This window comes from Lynx canadensis, chromosome D3 (assembly GCF_007474595.2).
Source record: "Lynx canadensis isolate LIC74 chromosome D3, mLynCan4.pri.v2, whole genome shotgun sequence".
NCBI lineage: Eukaryota > Metazoa > Chordata > Mammalia > Carnivora > Felidae > Lynx > Lynx canadensis.
In genome coordinates, this window is record NC_044314.2 from 31,803,432 (window position 1) to 31,823,936 (window position 20,505).

At 36.6% G+C, this 20,505-nt stretch overlaps 1 protein-coding gene across 1 annotated transcript in view; it reads right to left on the reverse strand.

Annotated features, from left to right (window-relative positions):
- Positions 1-17,669, reverse strand: part of PIK3C3 (phosphatidylinositol 3-kinase catalytic subunit type 3) — a 148,297-nt gene extending 130,628 nt beyond the window's left edge. Inside the window, exons 1-4 of the mRNA XM_030335994.1 lie at positions 17,519-17,669; positions 13,598-13,786; positions 8,498-8,641; positions 1,321-1,450 (exon numbers count right to left, since the gene is read on the reverse strand). Of these exons, the coding sequence (XP_030191854.1) occupies positions 1,321-1,450; positions 8,498-8,641; positions 13,598-13,786; positions 17,519-17,586 (531 nt within the window). The 5' untranslated portion in view covers positions 17,587-17,669. The remainder of the gene's footprint in view (positions 1-1,320; positions 1,451-8,497; positions 8,642-13,597; positions 13,787-17,518) is intronic.
- Between the last annotated feature and the right edge of the window lie 2,836 nt (positions 17,670-20,505).

Consider the following 20,505-nt stretch of genomic DNA (forward strand, 5'->3'; position numbering starts at 1 on the left):
CAAAGTATGGAAAGAGCCCAAATGCCCATCGATGGATGAATGGATAAAGAAGATGTGGTATATATATACAATGGAGTATTACTCGGCAATCAGAAAGAATGAAATCTTGCCATTTGCAACTGCGTGGATGGAACTACAGGGTATTATGCTAAGCGAATTAGAGAAAGACAAATATCATATGACTTTACTCATATGAGGACTTTAAGACACAGAACAGATGAACACAAGGGAAGGGAAGCATAAATAATATAAAAACAGGGAAGGGGACAAGACATAAGAGATTCTTAAATATGGAGAACAAACAGAGGGTTACTGGAAGGGTTGTGGGAGGTGGGGGATGGGCTAAATGGGTAAGGGGCATTAAGGACTCTACTCCTGAAATCATTGTTGCACTATATGCTAACTAATTTGGATGTAAATTAAAAATAATAATAATAATAATAAATAAATAAATAAATGAAGCATTTTTTAAATTAAAAGGTAGTAATTCAGTCTGCTTACAAAAAAAAGAGACAGGGGAGGTGTGAGAGCCATTTAGACCAGCTAGTAATACAAGGAATCTTTACCTCCAAGCAAGCAATGTAAGAATCTGTAGCATGTAACACCTGCATCTTTAAGACTATATCACCAAAAAAAAGTGGTTATCTTGAAAATATCACCAAAAGCTCCACAGTTTCAAATCTGACAGAATTCAAACACAAAGGGCTATGTATTATATAATTCTATTTTTTGAAACGTCCAGAATAGGAAAATCCACAGAAATAAAAAGTAGATCAGTAGTTGCCAGGAACCAAAGAGCAGAGGGAACGGGGATTGACCACTAATAGGTACAGTGCATGGTGACATATTTGATGAAAATGTTCTAAAATTAAATAGTAGTGTGACTACATATTCAACTTTTAGTGAATTTACTAAAAGCAACTCAACTATACATTCTCTAAGGGTGAATTTTATGGTATATGAATTATTATTTCAATAATATTCTTATTAAAAATTAAAATAGGGGCACCTGGGTGGCTCAGTGAGTTAATCAAGAGTCAGTCAGATTCTTGATTTCAGCTCAGGTCATGGTTCCTGAGTTTGAGCTCCGTGTCAGCTCTGCGCTGACAGTGCAGAACCTACTTGCAATCCTCTTTCCCTCTCTCTCTCCCCCTCCCCTACTTTCCCTCCATCCCTCTCATTCTCTCTCTCTCTCTCTCAAAATAAATAAACTTAAAAAAATTAAATTTAAATTAAAAAATAATCGGACAAGTCATAATGTCATTTGTACTATAGTAGACACATTCAGAACTTTCCACCTGATCCAAATTTCTTGCTTACCTTGGCAAGGCGGCTCATCTGATCTTCTGAGAGAGTACTGCTTGTTCTGCCAGGAGTTTTTGTGGGTTCTGATCCATCTGCTTCTACATTAGGCCAGACTTTCAAGTCGTGCATCCCTTGGCGAAACATGCTAGGCGAAAAGATAGTGTTCAGGGTAGAAGTAAATTAATGCAGTTCATTATAGGACATTTAGGTTCCTAAAACAGAGAGAATTCCACACAGGAAAATGCATGTCTGTCTTGCCAAGCCTGAAACCTCCAGTGGGTTGTAAAGCAATTAACTAAGCAACTAAAATCCATGTTAACACTGTTTTTTTACATGCCATTCTTTTCCCCTCCACACAGAACTATTACAGAAATCCTACAAGGAGAGTAGAAATAGAAAGTTCCATAATAGACCACACTCACATTTCATCATTTCAGTGGAGATCTGAGAAATAATAGAGACCAAATTCCTATCAAATAAAAGAATGTCACATTTATAATAACTGAAACCAAATTTAAATGAATACATAACTCTCTACTTTAAGTGACAATTCAGCACAGTAGAAGGTGAAGTCAAAATGCTGGGATCTGAATCCCAGCAGTGCCATCAACTATTACCTACATGACCTTGGGTATATTACCCAACCTCTATGTCTGTTTTCTCATCTATAAAATAAGATTATAAAGACTACCTGTATCTCAGAGTTGTTAGAAAAATTAAATAGATCGGTAGAAGTAAGAAGTACTTAGAATCGTGCCTGCCACACAGGAAGTACTCAATAAATGTTAGCTATTATCAGCCTTTCACTAGGTATCATGATTTGTCTCCTACCTTCTTTTGCACAAGAGATAGGTCTAAAACAGAATACAAATGCAGATTCGTATAAGAAAAAAATCCCATGTCTATGAATCAAGAGATTTAACATACAGCCAAAATTCAATCTGAGGATGGTGAGATCCTGCTTTATAGTGAAAAACTATATATATGATTATTGATGGCCAAATTTCCTTCCAAAGCTACCAAGAAGATCTAGAGTAAAGGTTGAGCAAAGTCATAAAGGAGATTCAGACAACTGTTTTTTAAATATGCTACTATTAAGTGTCTGAGTGTTTTTTCAGGGAAGGATTAGAGATTTCCTTCTGTTAGTGTGTTCTCTTTTTTCTTAAGTGTTGTTGTTGTTGTTGTTGTTTAAACAAGACCTTTCAAACAATATAAAGTCTATCAAAGAGCATCCTCCCAAAGCTCAAAGAGGAAGCTGATGACTGCAACGGAAAAAAATAAGACTGGAAGTGAGTAGGCAAGTCCAAAGCATTTTGCACACTCTCACATTTAATAATTTTTTTTAAAATAAAGTACATTATGAGGTGCCTGGGTGGCTTCAGTCAGTTAAGCGTCGGACTTTGGCTCAGGTCATGATCTCACGGTTCATGAGTTCAAGCCTCGAGCCAGGCTCTGTGCTGACAGCTCAGAACCTGGAGCCTGCTTCAGATTCTGTGTCTCCCTCTCTCTCTGCCCCCCCCCCCCACTCATGCTCTGCCTCTCAAAAATTAATAAACGTTAAAAAAAAATTTAATAAAGTACATTACATATATTGATATAGCATTTTTCCATCTTTAAAAACATTATACTTAACTATGAAAGGCTTACACAAAATTTTTAAGCCATTTATTATCATGTTCTGACTAATGGAGAATTTCTTCACAGATTTTTCCCAGATAATAAAGAGGATTTTCACTGATTCTGTAATGTATATAAGCAATGATGCCATGAACAATGAGAATGGAATGATAAACGATAGCTACAAGCTCATGAGCACAGTAAGACTAAGGTATAACCATACTTGTTACAAGGTCTTTAAGGCTGGCAATAAACAGGAGGCACCCAGCAGCCATGCAAAAGCTTACCTTAGAGGCCCCCCAAAAATGCACTGATTAGTTGTAAAAAATAAAAATTCTCAAGATTTATCTACCATATTAAAGATCAAAAAGTTATATTACAAAAAAAGCACATATGCCAGCCTTTTATGAAGTTCACTTTCTTTCAAATCAGGTATAGATTCAATATCAAGCAGACCTGCTTAGTCTCTAAGAAACTGGGTACAGTGAAGCAATAATGCCACTTTAAATGAATATCCTTACATGTACCTTGAGAAACAGCAGAAGGCCTGCCTTCCTTCTCTCTACCTCTGTATCCCCCAGTGAATACTGTGACTGGCTGAATGTAACTAAATCAAAAATAAGTACATTTGGCAGGAAGTCAGTTTACTAAATGATTTAGGTGCCTTGGGATGAATCTGGAGAGAAGATTTAAGGATACGGGACGTGGAGGGAAGGGGTGATGCCAAGTGACTCAAATGATCAAGTGAACATATTACTTTCTTTTGACACTAATGGAACCTTTGCAGAGAGTTACACAGCCTCCAGGTGGCAAGCCAAAAGATGCTCAGAGCATCATGTCCACTTGGGAAATTAAGCCAAACAGGCAAGACAAAAGATACAGCATAGCAGGATCTCCTTCGGACTCCAGCGGAGGCCCCAGCAACAGCTGCTGCTGACGTTCCAGCTCCCAGTGCCAAGCCACTATCGCAGCCACTGCCCTGACTTTCAAATTCACATGTGGAAAAACATCTGCACGAGAAATCTGCAGCCTGCTTATGGTTCTCTGCCAATTCAATCTAATGATCAATCCGTTTTTTAGCTACTTAGAAATCTCACCAGCTAAACTTTCAAAATGAGGACAATTAGTCATTCTGGCTGTATCTTAAGAGATGAGTCTTTCAATTATTAATTATACTATTCTCCAAGAAGCACTGCTTCACACAGACTCAAGTAAACAAAACAGACATTAGCAAATACCAAGAGTTGACAGTCACAAGGTTCCCAATATTATAAGACAACTATCACATGCTTTGAAGACCACTTCTTAAAAACTAAGTCCATACCAGCCCTACTTAGGGGAAAAGGTGAGGAGCAACTGGGGTTATGTAATGGTTCAAGAAACATCTGAAGAAACTACAGTCTAAAGCAGTTTCCTTAAATCACAAAAACCGTGGTGGCACGTGACATGATTTTTAACAGTAGGAAGGAAAAAAAAAAAAAAAAACAACTGCAGCAGCTTCCTGCTGAGGCCACCTAAAAGATGGATGCCACTCTCTCTGCCGAAATGTCAGCAGCAGCATGCAGAGAAGCAGCTGTGACCCCGCAGTACCAGCGGAGGTGTGTACCCTGCCACAACACCTGAACATCCTGAGCAGTCACACACAAAGCTGCACACAGTCTAGTACCGTGCCAGGAGACGCCTGGGCTTACATGCAGCACAACCCAGTTCATCTCAAGGAAAGACCCCAGGACACACAGAGAAAAAGGACTTATTTCAATTTCATAAAGTTTCTTATGCTTCCTTTTTCTGAGGTGAAGGTCAGGATAAATGTCAACCTAGAGGGAACAGGAGTAGATGATCCACCTTTTCTTCATTCCTTCCCCACTGTTCAAAGTATCAGAGAAACCTCTATTGAAATCTGATGTTATCATTTGGCTAACTGACATACAACCACATAGGAGCTATGTGTTTTGTTTTTGTTTTTGTTTTAAAAGTGAGCTAATTCAGTTAATCAAGTACAGAGATACTCAGTACAGAGATAAGGCAGGAATTCGGAAAGTAATAAGTCAAGCAGTCCTATTTGAGAAACCCTGCTCTAAGTGAGGGAGTTGCACAGAGTCAGTACCAATCTCCAACATGTTTTATTTTCACCTGACACCTCATGTGTTCAGGACATGGACGGGCAGCATGACCTAATGTCCAGTTAAGAGTTATGAAAAAACAGAGGACTCTCCAAGATTCAAAGTCTTAATTTACTTAATATCAGGAAAACGAATTGAAGTTGAACTCCCACCTATTGCTACCACTACCTTCATGGAAATATTTGGGGTTTAATTACTTCTTAAAGTACAACAAATACTACTGACTCATGTTTCAGGCACATTTCCATCATGGTTTGGATGGGAGGTAAAGGAATGCTTCCTTTACTGGGGTTCATACAGAAATACAAATCAAGCGGGCAACAGGATGAAAGAAACTTTGAAAACAACTGCTGGCATAAGTTCTATAAGTCGACTATTATAAAAAGGTTAATGCAGCGTTTCCCAAAATGTTGATCCATAGGCCACAGCATCACTCGGGATCCTGCTTACTAAAAATGCCGAATCTTGGGCCCCATGACACCCTCACTAAATTAGTGAGAACACAGGAAGATGACTGTCTAGTGAGCTTACCAGATGCTTCTTATTCATAGGTTGATTACTACTGACTTCATGTACTTTTCAAAAACTTGCCAAAAGTCAAGTAAAACTGGGTCACAAATGTTAATTTGAGAAAGAAAGAGTTTGTTTGGCTTTAGGCAGTTCATTTTTCTGCACTTCTGTGGAAATTTCGGTTGTCTCATACTTACTGTCTAGTCCAATTGTCTCCTGAAACTATATCCTAAGGTCATCTAAATGCAGAGGTGTGCTTTTATGGCAAAACCTCCAGCTGATTTTCCAAAAGGGAAACCACTTATAAAGAGGTCAAGAGGAAAAACCAAGAGGTGTATCTGTTGTTTCTCAAGAACATTTAACCACTAACTATACAGCAAGAGTAATAAACTGTTGTGCACTTTTTTACTGTGTGGCAAACCCCACCCTAGTAGAGAACAGCAAAAAGGAACAGACGCTCTGGAAAAGGAACAATACTGACTTAGTGACATGTCCATTCTAATGTAACATGCTATTTTAACCAAATTATATGTAATGTGTCAGACTATGTCTAAATTTGTTCTTTCATGAATTTCAGTAATAAATATCTCTTTAATAATTACATCAAACAAAAATACCTTCACATTATTAAGCAACCAAAGTATTCTAAATGAAATTACATCTAGATTTTGTTCATGAGTTGAAGGCTTTCTGACACACCCTATCCCTGGACGGCAAAATTCAATATTACAAAGGTGTCAATTTTCTCCTTTAATTAACATATCTAATTCAATACAATTTCCTAACAAAATAACAGTGAGCTTTTTTTATTTGAAGAAATAATAAAAAGTTTATCTAACAAACAACATCCAGAGAAATTATAAAAAGGCAAATAAGGAAAATGCTCCTCATCTAATATTAAAACATTTTATAATAGTATTCAAGACTAACAGAATAGTTCAGAAATAATGTTGAAGCTAATATTTACTGAACACTTATTAAGTTAATTATGTGTCTTCAGTAATTTATCATCATAAACTACTCTATAAGATAAATATTGTTATATCATTTTAGAGATGAGGAAACTGAGGCAGCAGGATATTAAATAACTTGCCCAAGGGTACAAAGATAATAAACAAATGAGCCAGGATTTGAACCCAGATAATCTGGTTCTCCATGCTGCATCCCTAACCACCACCGTATGATATACTACACTGTTTCTCTTAGACTTCAATATGTGATGAACTGAATATATAAGGGTACCATTTCAAAACATTTGGAAACAAAGGCCAATTTAATAAATAGTGTTAAGACAAGTAAGTAGCCATTTGTCAGTATTCTGGTATTTTTTAAGTTGATTCTCAATACATCACCCCTTTCAGAAAGTGATTTTAGATGAATCAAAGACTTAAATAAGAATAAAAATCATAAGAGGAAATCTCTTTTAAAATTAGAAAAGGACTTTCTAAAACAATTCACAGCCCATAAAAATAAAAGCTGATCAACATGATAATTTAAGGTCCATGAACAGCAAGCAAACAAATAAATATATACTAATTCAAAAAAAGTCGAACAGGAAACACAGTATTTGTAACATGTAACATGCAAATGGGTAATTTCATTAATCTACAAATAACACCTATACATTAGTAAGAAAACTGACAACTCAAAAAGAAAGCAGAATTTTATGGCATGTGAATTATATTTCGCTTTTTGAAAAAATAGGTGGACATCAAAAAGCAATTCACAGAAACATACACAAACAGTAAACGAACATATCAAAATATGACCATCTTCGTTTAAATTTAATGATGTGCAAGTTAATTCAGGCAATAACATTATCCGACTTTAAAATCAACACAAATTAATAAGTCTGATAATACCTAGATTAAGTTCTCTACCTATTTTGCACTGAAAAGAAGTCGGGTTTCAGAGATTCCAGTTCGGGGATGAGAAACTGCCCAATTAGCATGAAATAGTGTGTCAACCAGACAGCAAAGAAGGTACGAATGACTACTGGAGTACTGTCACAGAACCAGGGAGGGGATAAGCTTGGAGGAACTATTACTGACCAAAAATGGGAGTGTTTGAACACTGTGAAGACTAAAGACAGAAATTAATTAAAACATTTCAAAAATGTTTAAGACTAAAAGTTAATGACAAACTTAAAAACAAAAAGGAAAAAAAAAAAAACTCCATCATCAAATAGACAAGTTATCAGAACACAAACTCATTCTTAAAATTGGTAAAGGAGAAAAAAGTGAACATTCATCTGCCTTTCCTATATAAACAGTGTACCGAGATAACTCAATACCTGATGAAAGACCACGTTCTTTAGAGGAAAACCCCAATTAATAAACACAGAAAAGAATAATAGAATATCACCAATTCTCTAAAGATAGTGATCCTTCTGTTCCAGGAGAAAAAAGGAGAAAAAATACCTTTCAGGATTATGCTTTTGTTGTTGTTGTTGTTATTGTTTTACAACAAACTTCTATTATCTGTAAATTTTTAAAAACTGAGTTGACACCTTTTCAATGATACAGTCACAGTGATATAATCACTGTCATTATTAGCAATGCTTTTTAACTCTGCTTATTGCCCTGTCACTACTTTGAGAAAGCAAAAAAAAAAAATGCATTAACAATGCAATTACAGTATACACCAAAGAGCCTCTTTTTCTAGCAAGATTCGAATTTCTAATGACTATTTTCAAATAGAAATCATATTACCAATCACTAACTGTATAGTAACTGAAGTTGCGTTTCTTAATTAATCTACCTGCATATCCCATAGGAAATTTGTGTCAAATTCAGTCTCAAGAATAAAGGAATCATGTATACCAAATATGTTTTTGCTTCATAGGACACAGAGCACCAGAGTGGGTATAAACTATTAAAGCTCTCCCAAAAAGAAAAGCTCTCTCAACATTCCTAAAAAGATCAGAAGAAAAGAATGCTTACCCATATTTTCCAAAGAGCGAAACCGTTGTTCCTCCCACAGGCACTGCCTTCCCTGGTCCATACACATCCCATATAGTGAGGGCCACTTGGGCATTCCTGGGCAGGTCTGGGTATTTTACAGGCAGTTTTAGCCATTCATTCCAGCTATAGAAATAAAGTCAACATAAACATAAAGCTAAGGAAATAAAGTGTGTGTGTGTGTGTGTGTGTGTGTGTGTGTGTGTAAACTTCCTTTTAAATTAACAAACCATACTTTTGTATGATTTGTCCAGAGAAAATGTTCCAAAAGATTAGGTTGGTACTACAAAAAATGTGACACTTACCTCGATTCTGATGGAGGCAACTTCAATTTTAAATACAGAACATATGAAAAAAAAATAATGAAAAGCCAAGCTCATGAAAATTTACACTGGTATTCTTTAATCAAGAAATTCACATAATATCACTAAGACACAGGAAAGTGATAATGGCTAATAAAAATCTGGTAAAACACAAGCATGTTAGATCCAAACTTGTTTTGAACCTAAGTATGATTATCTATAAGCATTTTCCAGAACACAGTTTTTACATTATAAAGAGAAAAAAAATAATTATTCAAAATGCTGCTGAGGATAGTATGGTCCCATATTATACAAGAGTACCTAAACAAAGGAGAAAAAAACAACCAAAACCCTAAAGAGGTCAAAGTAGACTATCTCCTACCACCCTAACATGAAGAAGTTACCAGACTGCTCTGGACAAACATATGACAATTTTTTACATATTTTTCTGTTCCTCAAGTTATTTCATCAATACTGATAATGCAAAGCTATCAGGTGTCACATTTTTAAAGCATACCTGTATATATGATTTCACTAAAGAATGTTCATGCTTAATAATTTAGTAACGATAACACAGCTCTTTTTTTTATTTCTATTTATCCCTGCAAATTTTCTTCTGCATTCAAACTTCATACTGAATCTATTTGACAATTTCAACTCCCTTAAACAACAGATGGCTTTTAAAATCCCAAAAGAAAATTATGCAAACAATATACAAACTAATACCCAGAAGACACACAGAACTGTTTCTCTCTGTTTACTCAAAATTATTCTGTTTACTCAAAATTATTATCAAAGGGGCATATCCCAGTCTAGGTCAAATACATCTGCATCAGTAAGAAATTGAACAGAATTTTCAAAAACTTAAAGGATAAATCATTTATGCCCATCATATAAATTCAAGGACCTACAGGAAAATTAGACATGACTACCAATTTAAAGGAGAATCAAAAGTTATTAAATCCTTTTCTTCTATGAAGAACTTAAAAAAATAAATCATCTCTCAAAAAAGCCTTTCTCAAAAAAGCCATTCTTCACTAGATAAACTTCAGGAACTAAATGAATTTATTTAATTACTGTACACAAGGTGGGTCTGACTGAAAGGATAAATACTAAGCAGTATCATCTTGTGCCAAGGAAAAAAAAACACAAAAATTAACTAATACAGGCTAAAGACAGAAAAATCAACAACAATATCCAAAATGAACTATGGAAATTCTCACTTCTATATTCTGTCCTTTGACTAAAAAACAATATCTATGACCACACAATCATCTGCCTCAAACTTGTCATCTAAAAACACACCCCCACACCTTTTTAAAATCAAATTAACTATACTGTAACCTGTTTTATATACTGGACTGCTGCAGAAGAGTTCTTTTGAAGAAAATCAATCTGCAGATATATGATTTCAAAACTCTAGGGGCGCCTGGGTGGCGCAGTCGGTTAAGCGTCCGACTTCAACCAGGTCATGATCTCGCGGTCCGGGAGTTCGAGCCCCGCATCAGGCTCTGGGCTGATGGCTCAGAGCCTGGAGCCTGTTTCCGATTCTGTGTCTCCCTCTCTCTCTGCCCCTCCCCCGTTCATGCTCTGTCTCTCTCTGTCTCAAAAATAAATAAACGTTGAAAAAAAAAATTAAAAAAAAAACCAAAAAACTCTAGATTTTCCAGAAATTATGGAAAGATCTGATCAGATATCAAGAAGATATAAATTCTGAACCCCATTTTGTTCTCTCCCTCTCAGCACATCAGGCCTTCCACACGCCCCAACCCTCACTGAGCTAGAGACTAAATCTAGTTGGCAACTTTCAAAACATTTCAATATTCTGAAGCCTGATTCTGCATGGCTGGATTCTCACCACCCCACATACGACTGTACTAACCTTCTTGTCTGACCAGTGCACTCCTCAATCCTACTTTTGTCATTTCTTAATTATATTAGATTATCAGTCTATGTTTCTCTCTCTAAAGTCATGTTATATCCTTTATGGGACAGGAGAGAATATAAATTAAAAAAAAAAAAAAGATTTAAACCACTTGCCTACAGAATAATACTTACATATAAAACATGGAAATCTGCAATATTCCACACAAATGACAACTCTATTTAAATTTTTTTTTTCAACGTTTATTTATTTTTGGGACAGAGAGAGACAGAGCATGAATGGGGGAGGGGCAGAGAGAGAGGGAGACACAGAATCGGAAACAGGCTCCAGGCTCTGAGCCATCAGCCCAGAGCCTGATGCGGGGCTCGAACTCACGCACCTCAAGATCGTGACCTGGCTGAAGTCGGACGCTTAACCGACTGCGCCACCCAGGCGCCCCGACAACTCTATTTAAATGTAACTAAAGTACAAGATTCCCCACTATGGACAGGATAGAATAGGAGAAGACAGAATAGACTTGGGTAAATTTTGGATGAATCCTTACTATTTGAACTCTCACAACTCACTATCAGAATCTCAAAAATCAGATTCAGATCATTAGGAATCTCAACTATCCAAAAATACGGTCTAAACTAAGGAAATGCAAAATTTTACATTGTAAGAGATCCTTTTACAGTATAATTTATTTTTCCTAAGTTTACACTATTTCTTTTTTAAGTGTATAGAAGGTGACTGTGAAAAGTTTGCCCTTAAGCATTTTAGGAGGGCAATTTTTGGTTTGATAAACTGTAAAAAATTCACCTCTTAAATACCAAAGAGCAGGGTGTACAAAATCTACAAATGTCTTCCCCCTGAGCCAAAAGAATATATTTAAAAGAAACAAATAAACCAAACAAAAAGCCTATCCTCATATTAACCCAACATGAGGTATTGTCTCACCCTATCTCCTACACAGATGTGTTGAACCTTTCAATTAAAAGAAGCCACTTTAATCATTCTGCAGTACTTACTTGTGTAGTAAGCACTCACTTGTGTAGTCACAATTTTAAAAATATAAAAAAAATTCAAACTTTGGGACAGCGAATATGGCAGTCTATATCTTTCAACAATACATAATACATATCAAATGAAGAAAGGAGTTGGCAAATGGGAAAAGACTTGAATCTCCCTGTAACTGGGAATATGCTTTTTCTCTAATTTTCTTTATTGCCAAGGCATGAAGCAAAACCACTATACAATTTCCCTCACCAAGAAAAGTGGAACTCACCATAAATGTTGATGGTCTAAACCTAATTTGTAATTTTAAAGTCTTTTTTGAAGTTATAAGCCACCTCAAAAAATCTAATAAAAGCTTTGAGCTCTGTCCTTGTAAAAATGCACAAGATACAAAATTCTACATACAATTTCAGGTTTTTGCACATTTCCTGATTCCAGTTTAAAAACCTGATATAATTAAGGAATCCTGGTCCATTGCTGTAGATGTAATTATGTATTATAATTATGTACTGCAGTTTTGTTTAACAAAAGAAATACACAAAGGGAGGCCTGGGTGGCTCAGTCAGTTAAGCATCGGACTCTTGATTTCAGTTCAGGTCATGATCTCAGTGAGATCGAGCCCTGAGTCAGGGTCCACGTTAGGCGTGGAGCCTGCTCAAGATTCTCCATCTCCCTCTGTCCTTCCCCCTGCATGTACATATTCTCTCTCAAAAAAAAAACAAAAACAAAAACAAAAACAAAAACAAAAAACAAATACACAGAACCACAGTTAGAATGATAAAATATTTGGAATATGCTTTAAAATAACTGGATATAGATGAAACACGATTGACTTTGATTTAGTAATTATCAAAGCTAGATAATAGTCTTGGAAGTTCATTGTATTATTCTCTCTACATTTGCAGGTTTGAAATTTTCCAAAATAACAAGTATATACATATATATATATACTTGAGTGTGTTTGTGTGTGTTTATAGCTATCCACAAAAGGACTACTAAAGAAATTACACTATTAAAATAGTTGGTTTCAATGAAGCCAGATCACTAGAGCTCAGACTTCTGCTCTCTGAAAAAACCCTTCTCAACCTACTAGACCACACTTGGTAAACACAGGGCTGTACCCTCAACCTGGTAGTCCATTTGGTCACACCTTTTTTTCATTAACACTGTGGGCATAAGCTTCTTCCTTAAGAGGCACATAACCTGTGAATCCTGCAGAGAGCCTACCAGGGTGCTGAATAACCTCATGGGTAGAGCAACAAAACTGCACCACATAATCTATCAAATAAGAGGAGACAAGAGTTTGATTTCAGGACCCACAACAGTGTTCTGGAAAAACAGGAACTTCATGTTCACTAGATTTACCTTGCAACCCAACAATGGTCTGCTAATGTACCATGCTCAATAAACCATGAACTTTTTTTTAAGTTAGCTTCATATTTAAAATAATAATAAAAATCTGATCCGAACAGATGACAACAGATCTCTCTCTCTGAAAATCTGAGCTACAAACATCAGGTTGGACAACATTTCAGACAATCCAGAAGTGTTCACGTGTTCAGGGAGTAGAGTGGTAGAAAATTTAAAGATGTTATACATATATTTTTGGTTTGGCTCATTTTGTGAATCAGTCAGGTACTTATAAAAATACACCAATATATTGAATACAAACACAAATTCACTTCTACCTAAACTGCGCTTACAATATTACTATATATAATATTTTATTCCATCTGAGGAGGCTACTGCTTTAAACTATTAGATCAATGCTTATAGGTATTAGGTACAAATTTTTTTTTTTTTAATTTCCTCTTTAATCCCTACCAAATCATTCTTGCCACATTTATAAAGAAATAGAAGAATAGTCTGGAACCCACCATATGCAAGACAACAACTTACTTCCATCTTGTACTAAATGCTTTGTAGGATGTTCTCACTGGCAAGGCCAGAGGCTTCCCTTCTGCAAAAACTTGACAAGTAACATAAAGATCTGAGCATGTCTCCTGGTACAGCCCTGAAAACTTCAACATTGGGTCTTCTAGAACGGCTTTATAACTCTTTTGTTCTCTCTTCCCTTCCAAACTTCCTCTGAAAGTATAAGAATAATAATGTTTATAGACATTTTTAAACATATACACAACATACACCAAAAATAGTTTATGTTTGTATCACGGTAATCTTACCTCAACATTTTCCTGTATATAAAATTAAAGCCACTTTTACATCTTATAAAGGGCTCTTAAAATCCCAACATACCTAAAATCATTCTAATCTTCATCAACATATTTCTCTATTTTACGCTTTTACTTAATTTTATGTTCTGTCATCATCTCTTGATCTACCTTCTAGACATCACCAGCTTTCCAGGCCTTAGTTTCACTTAATTTCAAGCTGAGAACTTGTTCATGTATTCATTCAACAAACATTCACTGTGCTGGGCACAGACGTCCAAAAATGAAAGATGATATAAATAATAAATAAAGTCTTTGCTTCCACTTACTTGTAACTGTATATTCTTTTATTACTCTTTTAATTTTTGTTACTATGTATTATTATTTATATATGTTTATATATATATTATTATATATATTATCATTATATATATATAATGTAACTCATAATATTATCTGATCACATTAAATTAAAAAACACAGTTAGAAATCATAAAAGAGGGGTGCCTGGGTGGCTCAGTCAGTTAAGCGTCCGACTTCAGCTCAGGTCATGACCTCACGGTCTGTGAGTTAGAGCCTCAAGTCAGGTTCTATGCCAACGATTAAGAGCCTGGAGACTGCTTCGGATTTTGTGTCTCCCTCTCTCTCCGCCCCTTCCCTGCTTGCATTCTCTCTCTCTCAAAATATAATATAAACCTATTTTATGTTAAAATAAAATAAAAACGGGGCGCCTCGGTGGCTCAGACGGTTGAGCATCCAACTTCAACTCAGGTCATGATCTCGCGGTTCATGAGTTCGAGCCCCACGTCGGGCTCTGTGTTGACAGCGTGGAGCCTGGAGCCTGCCTCAGATTCTGTATCTCCCTCTATCTGTCCCTCTGCCGCTCATGCTCTGTCTCTCGCATTGTCTCAAAAATAAATAAACGTCCGGGGCGCCTGGGTGGCGCAGTCGGTTAAGCGTCCGACTTCAGCCAGGTCACGATCTCGCGGTCCGTGAGTTCGAGCCCCGCGTCGGGCTCTGGGCTGATGGTTCAGAGCCTGGAGCCTGTTTCCGATTCTGTGTCTCCCTCTCTCTCTGCCCCTCCCCCGTTCATGCTCTGTCTCTCTCTGTCCCAAAAATAAAAATAAAAAAAAAAAAACGTTGAAAAAAAAATAAACGTTAAAAAAAATTTTTTTAATAAAATAAAAACAAACAAAAAAAATTTTTTTTAAAAGAAGTCATAAAAGATACGTACAGACATTAAAAAAGAGGTGGGAACATTGCTTGGACAAGATTATGTCAAATATTGTGCCTGGCATTTTATAAACTTTATTACTTTTCACTCTTTCCTCATTTTATAAATAATGAAGCAGAGACTCAGAGATCAAGCTTATTGTTCACGAACTAACAGAGCTGAGAATAGAAACAAGGGCAGAAGAGGCCAAAGCCAGCCAATGTCCTTCCTACTGCAGAAAGATAACTCAAAGAGTCTCTGGAACACCTAACCTTGCTTGGGAGCAAGAGCTTGGTATCCCAGACAGATGTCTGAAATGAGCCTGAACAATATATGGCGATGAGAACCAAAAGGTAAGGAGTCATCCCAGAAGAACAGATAACCATATATTGAGGCAAAGAGGCAAGATGGTAGGTTTAGGGAAGTACAAGTTGTTTGGTATAGCTAAAGCATAAAGCTCATGTGGCAAAGAAGCTAGAGATGAGAATGAAAAGTAGGTATAAAATGAAGCTAGGTAGATACCATATTCAGCACAGTGCCTGACACAAAGTGAACGTTCAAAAATCTGTTAAATGAATGATCTGAAGCGACAGTAATGCAATCAGATTTATACTTTTGGCAGCAGTATAAGAACATAATGGAGAGGAGAGACTGAAGTGTGGATCAAGGATATGAAGCTGGTAGATTCAAGACAATTTGTGAATGATTAAACACAGAAGGTAAGAGAGGGGTGTGTGCAGAACTCCAAAGTTTTCTGTCTTAACCAACCTGCTGAATGATGCCAACAATCATGAAAATAAGAGAGACAACATGGAAGATTAGAGTTAGAGGGGTAGGCTAATGATGTGCCAGCTTCAGACAACTGCTTTTAAAGTGCTTTGGCACATCCAAAGTGACTATGTCTCTCAGGCAGTTTGATTTCCAATTACAGCGCTAAGAAAAGAGACATTAAAGTGTAACTTGTTATTAAAACTGTAGCAATTAAACTAAAGAACAAACTGAACAAACTGAACTGGAGAAACAAACTGAAGGGGAGAACAAGCTGAATTAAAGAATTCACTATTCTCTGATTATATGATTCTAAGTTGCTACTTCCTGTGCCCCGATAAACAACAATGGCAGTCACAGAAGCTGAAAGACAGTTAGCACTGAATTTTGTCAAACTTCTAATTTATGCTTTATTGTTGCCTCAAAATACCAAGTGTGTAACTGTTAATAACAGGTCAGGGGTTTTTTTGTGTGTTTGTTTTTGTTTTGTTTTGTTTCACTTTTCTTCTTTCCTTCTAATATTCAAAAGTTTCAAAAAATTCATTCATATGTCCAAGAAATACTGAGAGGTAGGAGACTGAAGGAAAGCCCTTTACCAAATAATAACAATGCAGTCCTGTATAAACAACTAGTGCCACATGCTGTAGAAATTTCCTGAAATGGGTGTGTAAATGATTTTACAAAAGTATAGTTTGGTTGTTGAATTATTATTTTTACTACCACCACAACATGGATAGTAAAAGATCCGTCAGAGTCTGAAATAAGTAACTTCTGAAAATAAAAGGAAACAGTCCTTCAAAGGTGCATCTGACAGCTGAGAAAACATACTCACTGCCTGTATGCAGCCCTTTGCCAGAGGCACATTAGACGAATACTGACTAAACATATTATGAATGATGATACGATTCATAATTTATGATAGCTTTCACATATGAAAATACTTCTATAAGACTGCCCTAAAATGGACAGTCCCACCAGTTCCCAGTCTCCGTTCCAGTAATCTCATCTCAAGCTGACATGCCCTTGGCCTTTACTTCAACTGTGATGCCCCAAGATTTTCCTGCAAGGCTCTTTTCTCATATCTTCTGGTCCCTTTGCAACTGCCACCGTCACCTCCGAATGACTCCCAACTTCCCTGGCTAAATAATGCCACACGGTCCAAAGATTCAATCTAAGCCTCTATCACCTCCTGTGCTTCTAGTACTGTATCCATGTGCTCATCTTATTCTCAACTACCAGGTCGTTGCCTGTGTCTACCTCTCCATAATTTCTTTAGTCTCCCTTCCACCTGCCAGCCCCGTTCTAAAGACCTTCCAACTATTACCAGCCAGAGGAAGACTTAACTGAGACTTGATTCCTTCATCTGTAAAATGTAAAAACCCTCAAAAGGTTGCTGGCAACAGCAAGATGCTCCAAACAAAGTAAAACATCGTGGGACTTTAGAGCAGCCTCCTACCGCTACCCTTCTCCCAGAGACCTAGTCTTCAATCTTTCTTTGACATCGCCCCTCTCCACGCTCCCGTTCTCCTCCGCTTCCCTGGCTGCAACCCTCCCTGCCGCCCCAGGCAGGCCTTTAGGCTAATAACCATCTTCTCCCCCCAACCCACAGGCCCCTGCCTCAGCGTCCCCAAGCCCCAGCAATCCCAGTCACTGTCCCGATTCTCTTACATCTTAAGCTGCACGTTGATGTCCAGGTCGCAACTGTAGATGTAGTGAAACTTCTCAGCTTCTCCCATGGCACCCGCGGCAAAGGCAGCACCAACCTCTAGAAACAAGGCGCTGGAAAGACACCGGGACCCAGCAAGCTAAGCCCCACAACACAGGCGCTTCCGGTTCCGCCTCTCACGCCCGCTGCTACCAATCCCTGTCCGGAGCGCGACCCGACGCAGCGGAACTCCCCGCCCAACTTTTCCTTCTGCGCAAGTGCAAAAGTAGCTCACCATATTGCTTAAGGGTAAGTGGGACTCCGGAAACAACCTATCTGGTTACATTCCAGGCTTCCTGTGTTTTTCCTGTTTGAAGAACTTTTTTTTCCCCTCGTAAGAAAAGAAGCTGGCTTTTGTGCTTGAGCTCCATCTAAAATCAAAACAAAATTCGATTCAAAAAGAATGGTAACAGTCTTCTCTCGCTGTAGGCTAAACAAGGAGCAATTACAAGAATTAGAATTTTGGCAAGTTCAATTTCCAATGGCGTTTCCAAAAATTGTGAATTTAATCCCTAATTTCCTATCTCAAACAAAGATTTTCTCTTTGTGCTATATTTCCTCTGTGTGCTCTCCTTTGTGGAGAAAGGACCAAACAAAGAACAAAGAAACCTGGGTTCCAGTTTGGCACTACCGATGTTTATGTTACTTTGGGCAAATCACTTGGTACTTGCTTGCAATGGTAATTTTCACACTCAATTTGGATCTCAAGACAACCCTAGTTGGAACGTGGAAACATCCAGTAACAATCTAGAACTAAGTTTCCTGAACCCTATGAACTCCTACAATGCATATTTTTTATAACATTTAGTATTACTTAAACTTGTAATTTTTATTTTCAACTAGATTCAAAACTCCTGGAAGACAAGAATAGTGTGCATTTACTTCAGTATCTGCCCCCACTAATGCTCAATACACTGTCGAGTTTAATAATTCCTATTTATTATTATCGGCTATAATAAATAAAAGTTTCCATTTTGTATATGTTTATTTTTAGGTGCCACATTGCAATAGGAACATGGGTAGACTTTGTATAAATTACAGTAATTAGGGGAAAAATAGGTTTCACGGAAGAGTTAGAAGGAGTGTAGCTGTTAAGCTAGAAGAGCAAAACATGGCTTATGCACTATGTTTTGGTCAAAGTAAGTTCTCAAAAACATTTGTGAAAGCAAGGCTAAGGAAAAAAAAAAATGATAGTTTTTTCCTGTAACTTAAAGTTCCCAAAAAAGAGAAGAGAATTGAGTTGTTCTTAAGTGTAACTACTACCCATGGTTGGAACTTACAGGAAATGTAATATCAGGAAACAATAAAAATTAAACTTTCTAATCCTCAGAGCTGTCCAACAGTAAAACAAATACTTACACGTGCCCTATGGGATAATTCCAGCAATGGTTGTGAAGTTTGATGTGAAACAGATTTATCAAAACTGAATAATATAGTTATAATTTATGAAGGATAAATTCTATGATCCCAGTACTCACTTAAATTACTTTTATTATAATGTTATTTAATGTATAAACCTAAGTAAAACACCATAAACCTACATATATATATATGCAATTTATAATTCTTATAAATTATTTTTAAAATTTATAAATTAAATATAAGAAGCTTCAAATTAACAACCTTAATATAATATATAGTCTTTTTGCTGAAACTCTATTGTCTACAGCATGCATTGCCAACTCTTACAGGACTGGTTCTTTGAAATTCAGCATGTCTGTATTGCTGTATTTCACATAGCAATATTTTTTTCTTGCCTCCTTTTTTATTCACATTACTATGAAATTTTCAGGAGTATAAGTACCATAATGGCATTTGGCCTTTAGTTGGCCCCAAAAGAGTTTTTTTTAGCCTTAAGTCTATCTCTGTCCATTTCTCCTTAGCTCATGACAGTTAAAGTGATACTAATTGACCCCAATGCAGCTACAAACACAACACAGATAAAGGCATAAAAATGAAGTGTCAGCACTTAGTTCTAAGATATTCATTCATAGAATCCAGGATAGACATATATTAACCTTCTAAAGATAATCATCAAGAAAAAATAACATTAAAAATTTATTATGGGAAATATTAGAAGATTGGACAGTAATTGGTAGAGACACTACTACAGCAGCAGCAACAACAACAACAACAACAACAACGCTAGTGTGCCAGTTAAGGAGGAGGATTTTGGTAAGTCATAGAAGGATGGTAAAAGTCACAGAAACCAAAACTGGCAATGCCTTTCCAGACCAATTTTCAGTCAGGAAGATGTTGGTTAGTAGATCTGAGTACCACAGTCCTGTTGGCAAGGCCATGGTCATATAGGAAAGGGAAGCCTTTGGCATTATACTCTGAAAGGAGAAGAGTGATATTTTTTACATGTGATCTTCCACAACTCATAAATATAACACATACTTATAATTATGGGACTCAATTTGTATTTCAAGAATCCACAGTTCTGTGTATCACTGTCTACTGCCTGTCTGTAAGGAAATGTTTTTTATGCATAATCTTTGTGTGGTAGGCTGCTTCATGGCTACTTGGTCCTGCACTTAATTCACCTCAGCGGTTGCAGTTTGGATTTTGTGTTTCTTTTGCCATCTTTTTCAATCTCATGTTTATTATTCAAATAACTGATTTTAGTAATAATGGTTCATTCCTTCAAGTTGCCCAGGATTCAGGCAGTGGTAATCAGGTTTGTTTTTGTCAGTTCCTGTCACTCAATTTCTTCTCTTTTGCTTACAGTAAAATTTGGATTTATAGTTTAAAACAGGCAACCATCTATTATTAAGCTTCTGCAAGAAAGAAATAATCATGATACCATGAGATTAAAATGATCTCATGGTTCCTTTTTCTCCAGTTAAAAAAAAAAAAAAAAGCCTTTACATTTACTTTTGCATCCACACGACTCCTGAAACAGAATGCTACAGGCACCAGTGACAGTCACAACAAAGTTTATTGCAAT